Consider the following 11673-nt stretch of genomic DNA (forward strand, 5'->3'; position numbering starts at 1 on the left):
GGTTTTGGCCATAGTCTACCACGCTGGCCATGTGCGGGTTGGTAGACTTTTAGCGTATACCTACGTCATAATAGCTACCTGCATGCCAAATTTTAGCCCGATCCGTCCAGTAGTTTGAGCTGTGCGTTGATAGATCAGTCAGTCAGTCAGACACCTTTTCCTTTTATATATTTAGATTTTATATATTATACATGTATATAGATTGTGAGCTGCCAGACAGCCAAATGTCAGCGAGTTTCAGGATTTCTCACTCCTCCTCCCTCCTCTCAGTAATTTTTAAGAATCCCACTCGAGCAAAGACAGGACGGGTCAGCTAGTATAATGCATTAAAATGCATAACATTAAAGACACACTTTCCCCTTATTAAAGAACTTAACACGTAAAGGTGGTTACTATTTCTATTATCTATGATATTTAGAGTTCTGCTGTGAAAACATTATCACTGTCATTAAAATGAGATATATTGTTTGTATCAAAGCAGTAAATAATTTTGTAGACTATAAAATAGTAGGACAGTTTGTCGTTTATCCGTTTAATACAGTCAAGAACTACTTTATATTCTTACTAGCTGATGGCCGCAACTTCGTTCGCGTGGAATAAGGTTTTTTAAAAATCCCGTGGGAACTTTTTGATTTTTCGAGATAAAAACTAGCCTATTTCACTCTCCAGGTCTTTATCTATAGGTACACAACAGGTAGGTACAAGTAAAGTTAAGTCGTCTATCGTGTAGTAGACGACGATGGAGATGCTCCAAAGCGCCAAATGTGCTTTTATTTCTGTTGTTTATTGTTTTCCTTTTATGTTCTTCTCTTTTTTGCAAATAAAGATATATGTTATAAAGATATATATGTTTTATATTGGCGTAAAAAATATTTCATTCATATTCATGATAATTCTTATTCCTTTACAAATTAGGTCTTGACTGCGATCTCACCTGATGGTAAGTGATGATGTAGTCTAAGATGGTAGCGGGTTAACTTTTTATCACACCCGTACTCGTTTCCACAAGGCATCGTATCGGAACGCTAGATCGCTTGGCGGCACGGCTTTTCCGGATAACTAGCCGCGGGCCACGGCCGCAGCCCTCCACACCAGACCACCATCATGAATGTATTGTAATGTAATGTAGGATTCTAGTACTAAAAATGATTTTTGCTAACACGGCTCGTGCCCGCAACGACGAGGCAGGGTTTTCAAAATATCATGAACATTTTATATGAAGCAGCTTATGCTCGTACGTGGCACGGCTCGTGCCTGTCACGCGCTAGCATAAATCATACCTAAAAGTAATGTACTTACATATCGCCGAGCCCACGAGCGCGAGCAACACCAAACACACTGTGGAGCACATCTTCACATTCACAGTACATTAGACTTCAACGCGCACTACTAGGAGCTCGCCACCCCCCACGGCGCCACTACAGTCCGAGCTTGTAGCTTCATTTTGCGCTGTGCCACTAGCTGCAACAAATAGAGGAAGTACATTACAAGACAATAATATTGTTAACTAGCTGATTAACTAGCTGATGCCCGCGACTTCGTACAAAAATTTTACAAATCCCGTGGGAACTCTTTTTTTTTTTAAAAAGAATATTAGCCATGTTAAATAACTAATATTCCCCTTTCCTCTCCAACTAAGCGTCAGGCTTGTGCTAGGAGTAGGTACGACAATAGTGCAACGGGCGAGGTTTGAACCGTCGTCGACCTTTCGGTTTTCAGTCCACTCCTTTACCGGTTGAGCTATTGAGGCTCTTTGATTTTCCGGGATAAAATGCCTATGTCACCCTATACCCATGCAAAAAATCACGTCGTTCCGTTGCTCCGTTGCGACGTGATTGAAGGACAAACCAACAAACAAACACACTTTCGCATTTATAATATGGGTAGTGATATCTTATGCCCGCGTCTACATCCACGTGGAATACACAAATTTCAAACCCCTATTTTATCTCTTTAGGGACTGAATTTTCAAAAACCTTCCTTAGCGAATGTCTACGTCATTAAAACTATCTGCATGCCAAATTTCAGCCCAATCCGTCCAGTAGTTTGAGCTGTGCGTTGATAGATCAGCCAGTCAGTCAGTCAGCTTTTCGTTTTATAGGTAACTAGCTGACCCGCCCCGCCCCGGCTTCGCTCGGGTGGAATTTAGAAAATCGAGTTGAGGGATGAATTTCCAACAATCCTGGAACACATATTTCTTCATTTGTGACTGAAAACCTAAATACTAATTTTTATGCAAATAACTTGAAAAATGACGGACTTTCATACAAATTTTCATCCCCTATTTAACCCATTTAGGTGTGGAATTTCGAAAAATCCTTTCTTAGTGGATACCAACTGTTTACAAAGAACACACCCTCCAAAGTTCATGTCTCAAGGACCAGTGGTTTAGGCTGTGCGTTGATATATGTCAGTCAGTCAGTCAGGACTTTGAATTTTATATATATAGATAATACGCGGACGAAGTCGCGGGCATAAGCTAGTAAAACCATAAAGCTCGCCTTTTAATCAAGGTCAGAACCGTTACTAGAGTTGCTTATATCAATTACATCTCTACAATTGTATCATTAAGCAGACACGCAACGAGGTGCACGCAATGGTGCGATACATGGAAGAACAGCTACCTCCATTAGACATGGTGGGCGTCGGTTTTTGGGGTTCCGTACCTCAAAAGAAAAAAGGAGCCCTTAATGAAATGAAATGAAATTATTTTATTTGCTAAATATGGGTAGTTTACAAAGGTCTTAATATATTACTTATAATCTAAATAGTCCCCGCATATTTACTGATACTTCAGCATGCAAATATTAATAATAATATATCTACACCTAAAGGTAATTTACATATTTAAATACGACTGTACTTCGGAACCCTCTCACTTGCATTGACTCGCACTTGGCCGATTTATTACAGATTTACCAGAATATTATCGTGAATATCTTTAAATTTTACTGCTCAGTTAATCAAAGGGTCAGGTCTGTCTATAACATTCTAAAGAAAGTTTACTTTTGAAGTCAAATCTCCCCACAAAAATAAAAACCGGCCAAATGCGAGTCAGACTTGCACACCGAGGATTTCGTACTCGGGTATTTTTTCGACGTTGTGCACGATAAATCAAAAACTATTATGCATAAGAATAAATAAAAATCTGTTTTAGAATATAATATACAGGTAAAGTCGTTTCGTATGATAGGTATAGTTGGTATAGTTGGTATAGTTATCTTACTTTGAAAATTGAAAATACTAATTATTTGTTCTTTAACACAAAATATTTTTTTTGCGTGATGTAACTACAAATCCACGGTTTTCAGATTTATTCCTTTATTTGTGCTATAAGACCTAACTAGCTGCCAAATTTCATAATTCTAGTGTCTCTAGACAGACACGACAGGCAAACGATCAGACAGACAGACAACAATGTGATCCTATAAGGGTTCCTTTTGTCTTTTGAGGTACCTACGCAACCCTAAATATATTATATCTACTTACTTACCGCGTAACCGAAAATGTCATCGAAAGAAAGAAATCCATATTTTTTATCAAAGAGTAAAATATTTAATTTTATATAAAGCGTGATAAACATCATGTCGGCTTAACGTGCGAGATTCTCGGCGGATCGAAATAATTAAGCACCCCAATGAACCGTGGCGCATAACTGTAACGGGAACCGAACCCGTTACCCGCCGCCTCCCTCGGGCGATGCGCTAACGTGCCTTTGTTTTACAACTAGATGCCATGGCATTGATTGTAATTCCTGCTGTAATATCTAGTTAGGAAATATAGTCCGTACAAAATAACACACCATTTTAACTCTATGGGTCACATTCTAGTATTTCATAGAATACTAGCTGCCCGGGCGAATTTCGTACCGCCTAACAGTCGATTCTTTAATTTTTTTTTAATACTTGCAATTTTTTAATTTTTCTCTCCGTAAGAACCATCCTCGTACTTCAAGGAATATCATAAAAAAGGAATTAGCGAAATCGGTTTAGCAGCAGATTTGCGATCAGCAACACATTTAGCGATTCATTTTTATAGAGATGGCATACTAAGTGCGCGTTTTGACGTTTGATAAAAAGTTACTGATTTGACTAGTTGTCAAATACCGTATTGCGTTGAAATATCGACAAATAAAAACATCAAATTAATCGTGGTATGTACTTACCACTTATCTACATTAAAATATTATGTCGTTAAACCACTAAAATCATTAAAATCGTACTTTTGACATGAAACACACAAAAAGTTAAAATGACGCGTGAGGAGTTAAATATTACGCATTATATGTAGCTTGCATTTCTGTATTCAGCCTGTATTTAGAGCCTCAATATACAAGAGACCTATGTCCAGCAGTGGACGTCTATCGGTTGATGATGATGATGACTAAGAAGACTACAGTTAGAATTAGAACCTAATGCAATAAATTAAAAAACAAAAAACTAGTTACTCCAAGGCACTAACCGAGACATGTATGATGCGTAATCACATGTTACCGAGTGGTTCAGACACGTTATGATTATAATTATCCAGTAGTGCAGGCGGAAATAATTGTTCACTTTGCAAGTCTGATGGTGATGATGATGACTAATATACTGTTACATGCAAAAGTGTATCATCAAAGATTGTCTTGGACTGAAGTAATAAAATGACGTGATGTTTTGTATACCGGCAGTTTATGGGGCGGGGCTAGAATACATTATTAAAGAGAATAATTTCTAAAAACATGATTTTTATTTATTTTTAAAATAATTAATTATTAATGTCACGCCGTAAAAAAGAGATTATTGACATCACAAAGCGTAAACGACAAATATTTTTTAATTTTATTATCAAAGTCAAAGTCAAATAATAAAAAAAAAAAATGATTTATTCAAAATAAAAGCTGAGAGTAATTACTAACTTGATTTGCTCTACCAAATTAATGATAATATAATTCGTGTACTATAAGTATAAAAAGTCATTTACTACTCGAGAAAGTAGGTATCTGCGGTAATAAATAAGAATTACTTATTAAACTTTCCACTGTTTAAAAATACGAGTAATAGATTCAACTTAACTTTTGATTTCTTTACTTTCTTCCATGGTGAAATTATGTCTTTAAATATTATGTGATACATTGTTATATTTTATTGCTTCATCATTACCATCACGGCGATTCCGCCGTAATAGCCTAGTGGTTAGGACGTCCGCTAATCGGAAGTCGGGGGTTCGATCCCGGGCACACACCTCTAACTTTTCGAGTTATGTGCGTTTTAAGTAATTAAATATCACTTGCTTTAACGGTGAAGGAAAACATCGTGAGGAAACCTGCATGCCTGAGAGTTCTCTATAATAATTTTAAATAGGAATAGGAAAGGCATTCCGAACCAGTGGTAGATGCATCCGACTATTCGAAAGTACTTGTAAAAGTTCATTCGAATAAAAAAAGATTTTAATTTTTAATTTTTATTTTAAATACATAATGTGGCTAATTCCGTTGTACACAATCTCTAAACTAAACTAAAATGACACGTCTAAATCTATTACTATCCCTTTCATAATGTTGCTTGCGGAAAAGGATAGCACTAGATTTAGACCTGTTAATTTAGTTTAGTTTAGAGATTGTGTACAAGTGAATCGGCCCCATTATCAAGAATTGCGAACCGGCAGGAATCGAACCCGCGTCTCCCAGAGGAGGAGGATATCCTTGAAGTGTGGGTAAAACACTATAAAAATTATAAAATATAGTTCTCTATAATGTTCTCAAAGGTGTGTAAAGTCTACCAATCCGCACATGGCCAGCGTGGTAGACTATGGCCAAAACCCTTCTCTCTGAGACCCGTGCTCTGTAGTGACCCGGCGATGGGTTGATCATGATGATGATGATGAATAAGAAGTGCGTGTAACCCGTGAACCCGAATACAAAGCCAACGTTATAAACCACGTCTTCTAATCATCACTTTTTTTTTTTAGTTCTAAACTAAATTGATATACCAAAGTCCGAAGTACCGATTAAAATCGCTAATAAAGGTACCATACCTACTGCTCTTTTAAGAAACAAATATTGCAAATGTTACCAAGAAAATAAAGATTTTCTTGTTTATTTCGATAGAATTTAATTTTTCTAGAGCTTTAATTTGGTAAAGTTAGTCGAGATTGTAGAATTTTTCTGTTTGTACTTGTACTGTAGTTTTTTAAGTACGTACGTACGTACGTTTGTACGTACTAAGAGAAATTTTCGATAATCCAAATCCAATCTAGCCGTTGAGAAAAAAAACTTTTCCCGCCAACTAGGAACGCATATTTTATTTCCTAATTTCCGGAAAATTGCAAAATAAGCTTTCACCTATAAACATTACAAAACGTAATTTAGGTTCAAAAACAAAAGAAGAAACTTACTCAAAACCGAACTAAATAAATCCATACAACACAAAGAGCACGCTCCACTTAATTTGACATCCAAGTTTCTTGGCAGAAAGCGTCAAATTCGTAATGACGAAATTACAAAATTCATAAATTCAAAACGCGGCTCGCGCACGCGTCGCACGATCACCGACTCGCGACTGTGGCCTGCGAGTTTGACGAACTTTGCGCGCGGTGCAGGAAATTATATGCGATTAGTGTCACTATAAAATTCATAAACGCAAAAATTCTAAATTCATAAATTCTAAATTAATAAATTCTAAATTCATAAATTCATAGATACAAACATTCAAAATTCATAAATTCAAAAATTCAAAATTCAAACAATTCTAAAATTCAAAATTCATAAAATTCAAAAATTACAAAACTCATAAATTCAAAACGCAGCTCGCGCACGCGTCTCCCCATCACCGACTCGCGACTGTGGCCGGCGAGTTTGACGAACTTTGCGCGTGGTGCGGTAAATTATTATGCGATTAGATTAGATTCACTATAAAATCTGAATTACTGATTAAATTCATATAAAATTGCGTAAAGTATTAGGTAATGATTTGAGAAATTTCTACTAAAATATGATTAATGGGTTGCTATTAAATTTTATTAAAGAAAAATAGGGAAATGCGGTAAAAATTATAAATAGATATTCAATAAATTTGAAATTTTAAATGTAGGTACCTACATATTTAATTGGCATGTAGGAAAACTAGTGTCTTTTATACTACGTCTGTGACTACCACTGCACTGGTTTGGAAAGCTAATTATACGGTCTATGTACCTACTAAGAAGAGCCGGCAAGAAACTTCCTCCTAGGTCAGAAGAAGAAAATTCCTCCTAGGTATAGTAGATTCAGTATTAGCTGACGCGTTTCCACTTGAACGTAAGCAATAGGGGTAATAAACTAAACACTCATAGAGCCCATTCACTTTTAAAGGAGCCGGTTCAACCTTACCTATTTTGTTGCAAACCAACCAGTGTTAGTGTCAAGCCACGAATTAATCATATTGTCCTCTATTGCAAATGACGGTCTCAAGTGTAAACACGCCAGGTAATATTGAATGCACTGTACCTACATCAATGCTTTAAAACAGTAAGTTAAGGGACCGCTGCCTGGTAAGAATATTAAAAAACTAATGCCTAAGCAAAATTCGTGTTTATTTCACCAAATACCGTACAAGAAGTTAGGCGTCGCTTATTTAACTAGCCTTCCATGCGACTTTTTCCACGTGTTTTTTTTACAAAGAACCGTGAGAAAGAACCTACATGCATGAAGATCCTAAGGGTATGAGCTATGTTATGTTGATATATGTATAGTTTTCCTTCTCATATTATACTTGTTTATCTCTTTATATAAATATGAATCGCTGAATGTGTTGCTGATCGCAAATCTCTAGAACAGCTGAACCGATTTCGCTAATTCTTTTTTCATAATATACCTTGGAGTACGAGGATGGGTTCTTAGGGAGAGTAAAACTCTCCCGCGATATGTGTTTCCTACCAATTACAACCCGGGTATCTTTAAAACAAGAGTGAATAGGCATCTTCTAGGTAAACGCGTCCCATCTTAGGCCACATCATCACTTCCCATCAGGTGTGATTGTGGTCAAGCGTACACCTATAATGAATAAAAAAAAAAAAATTAAAAATTTCCTGAAAAAGAATCGACTGCTAGGCGGTACGAAGTTCGCCGGGGCAGATTTTGTTGACACTATTGCAAGTAGGTCACAATTTAAAAATCTCCGAAAACACTGTCGTGAAGTGAAACAGAGCGTATGAGCATTGCATGGGTCGTGAGGCTAACTTTCACACGAACACGTTCTGAGAAAGGTCATTGTGAAATGGAAATTATTCAATTGGTCACAATGTTGCTATTATGGTGTATCTCTCTCTACTGTCGGGATTTGGCAAATGCTTCGAGTTCGGGCGTGCGATAGTTCGGCATACTGCATACGCCACTCAACTGGCCACAGTATTCGCGAGACGGCTTCTTGGTTTGTTGGTTTGTCCTTCAATCACGTCGCAACAGATCGACGTGATTTTGTGCATGGGTATAGTTAAAGACACGGAAATTGACACAGTCTACTTTTTATCCCGGGAAATCGAAAAGTTTCCACTGGATTTTTAAAAACCTAAATCCACGCGTAGGAAATAGCGGGCATAAGTTATATTTAAACAAGTTTGGCAAAGCGATATATTATGTAAATCCATGTGTATAGTAATTCTTAGAGTCCCCGCAGACCACAAACTTTTTATCGGCCGATAGTTTGGTCGGTTTCTTAATCAGTATGAAGATGTAATCGTTATAATTTGCGCACTTACATACATCTTCATACTGATTAAGAAACCGACCAAACTATCGGCCGATAAAAAGTTTGTGGTCTGCGGGGACTCTTAGTACCTATGACAATTAATAGTCATAGTCATTAGTCATAGAGCTATTAATCATTCCTCTAATGGTCAAAGTTCTCTCTGGTATATTAGATCTATCCCGGAAAAACAGAGTTCCCGCGGGATTTTTAAAGAAAGAAAGTTAACTAGTCGAGCCATCTTGAGTGTCTTTGATTTATCTATAATCTTCATCATTATCAACCGATGGACGTCTATATCTATAATACTTTCCACATAAGTAAATGCTGAATTTAGGTTGCTGTATATTTACAACGCACAATAAACAGCACGTGAGAAACTGGTGCAGGTTGCCGGTTGGCGAATTTACGCAACCCTTACGTTACTGACTTGTTTAACATCTGTAACCAGTCTAGACTACAGGTCATAAAAAGACGACTAACTGGAAATAATTACAATGTAGGTTAGGTACTTCTTTGCAGTCAATTGTCATATATATATACCTGCAATAGCCGGCAAAACTCCATTTGTATATTTTACATCTCACGACTAAAATAAAAAACCGGTCAAGTGCGACCATGATGATCATGATGTAGACATCCGCAAAGAAAGGATTTTTAAAATAGGGGTTTGAAATTTACGTAGTACCACACAGACGAAGTCGCAAACATAAACTAGTAGAAATACACATTCAGTGAAAATTTCATCTCTCTACCTAATTTCTCTATTAATTTTCAGGTCTCTACTAAGGTTTATGAGATACAGCCCGCACACGGACGAACAGATGGAAGAATAGCGGAGGCTTAGTAATTTTAGTGTATTCCTAGCTCCCTGTTAGCACCCTCCGGGTAGGTACGGGACACCAAAAATAAACTCACTCACTCTTGACTCACTGACTGACACATCAATAGCCCAGTCCACTCCCATTGGACCTAGAAAGCTGAAATTTTGCAAAGGGTTTTGGCCGAACTATATGTGCCCTGTCCATTGCCACTTCAGCTTCATTAATTTAATTCATTCATTCACGAGAAGTTTTACAAGTTTTAGAAGTTTTTGTTTGTTTATTAGTTTAGAGTTTATTTATGTAATTATTATTATTATTTTTTAATTAAGTAACTTATTTTAGTAGTAAAATTACCTGACACTTTATTCGCATGCGGTGATTACCTTTAATTAGCACGTCATTTTATCTAAGAACTTTTGTATTTTTAATTTTGTGTTTGATGTAGATGATTAGCTGTTGGTGATCCTAATAAATGAAAAAAAAAAAAAATTACTTATCAATGCATCGAAGCTATCAGCAGTTATGTCTAGAACTGAAAATGTGTTACAAATCCTATGTAATGATCTAAAAGAATGAGCTAACAATTTTATTAAGACATCACCACATTGATTAACGGTGAGTGTGATGATCTAAAAGAATGAGCCAACAATTTCATTAAGACATCACATTGATTTAACGGTAAGTGTTAATTATTGCTACATAATTTTTAGTTACTTTGAAATAAATTAATTAACTTGATTCTACTATTATTCAATCCAAAGCGTTGCAAATTATGTAAGATTATAATAACATAATATTATGGTCTGTGACCCAAGGGTTAAAATTTAATATTTAAATTTAAAAATTGTCATGATTAGAAAATCTTAATTTGTATAAAATGAAAGTTAACGTAGTAATTTATCTAAAATTGAAAAACACAATAACAAAATATAGGTTAAGGTAAATTCTGGAGAGGGATAGGGCACATAATTAATTGGCATCGGTCTATAAACTAGTAAATTGTTAACAATTAAAAAAAAACCGGCCAAGTGCGAGTTGGACTCGCACACGAAGGGTTCCGTACCATCGTACAAGATATACGTATCTGACACTTTTATGTAGAGCAATGCAAGTTAATGTGATAGTAAATTAATTTTTTCATGAACACATTCAACATTTTCATAATTTTTTTTGTAAAGTAACCACAAATTCACGGTTTTCGAATTTTTCCCTTTACTTGTGCTATAAGACCTACCTACTTGCCCACGATTCTTGGTCAACGGGAAGTACCCTATAGGTTTTCTTGACAGACAGACAACAAAGTGATCCTATACCTAAGGGTTCCTTTTTTCTTTTGAAGTACGGAACCCTAATTAACATCGTTTACCTACTTATAAGATTCAAATTCCTTATTATGAAACTTTATCTACTTAGAGACAATTCATAAACACTGACTGAGCAGCCGATGTGATGTTGTTTTTAATTTATTAAAGTAGAATAAATTAATTAGGTACAAAAGCTGTCTTATAATCAACTTATATGTATATATTATATAGTCTTTACATAACAATATTATAAAAAATATGAAGCTAAGGCTTAGAATTAGACCATTTCACTTTTTAACTCGCCAACTGGTTAGTGTTACATTCACAACAAAAATCGTAACATATTATTACGCTGAGTGATCTATGATTTCATCACATAGGATCTGCAGACTTGAGACAAATATGTGTAGACATTTTTAATGTCGATACTGTATGTAAACACGTCATTTTTAGAAGAGTAAATGACATAGTTTTATTTGTTTACTAGCTTTGGCTCGCGACTTCGTCCGCGTGGACTACACAAATTTAAAACCCCTATTTCACCCCCTTAGGGGTTGAATTTTGTAAAATCCTTTCTTAGCGGACGCCTACGTCATAATAGCTCATGCCGAATTTCAGCGCGATCCGTCCAGTAGTTTGAGCTGTGCGTTGATAGATCAGTCAGTCAGTCAGTCACCTTTTCCTTTTATATTTGTTTATTTAGGTAGTTCCAAAGATATTTTTATAATTTTTACCTAAACTTCAAAAAAAATTCTAAATAATTTTAAATACATATCAAAAATTTCGGAATGGCAGGAATAGAACCCACGTCTCCTGGGGATCGCGCCCGACGCTCTAACG

At 36.0% G+C, this 11673-nt stretch overlaps 1 protein-coding gene across 1 annotated transcript in view; it reads right to left on the bottom strand.

Moving 5' to 3' along the window:
• The window catches only part of Cad89D (cadherin 89D), a 46544-nt gene extending 45193 nt beyond the window's left edge, over positions 1–1351 (bottom strand). The window contains exon 1 of the mRNA XM_069501439.1: positions 1300–1351. Within this exon, the coding sequence (XP_069357540.1) occupies positions 1300–1351 (52 nt within the window). The remainder of the gene's footprint in view (positions 1–1299) is intronic.
• Between the last annotated feature and the right edge of the window lie 10322 nt (positions 1352–11673).

The sequence above is a fragment of the Maniola hyperantus genome, chromosome 10, assembly GCF_902806685.2.
Source record: "Maniola hyperantus chromosome 10, iAphHyp1.2, whole genome shotgun sequence".
Classification (NCBI taxonomy): Eukaryota; Metazoa; Arthropoda; class Insecta; order Lepidoptera; family Nymphalidae; genus Maniola; species Maniola hyperantus.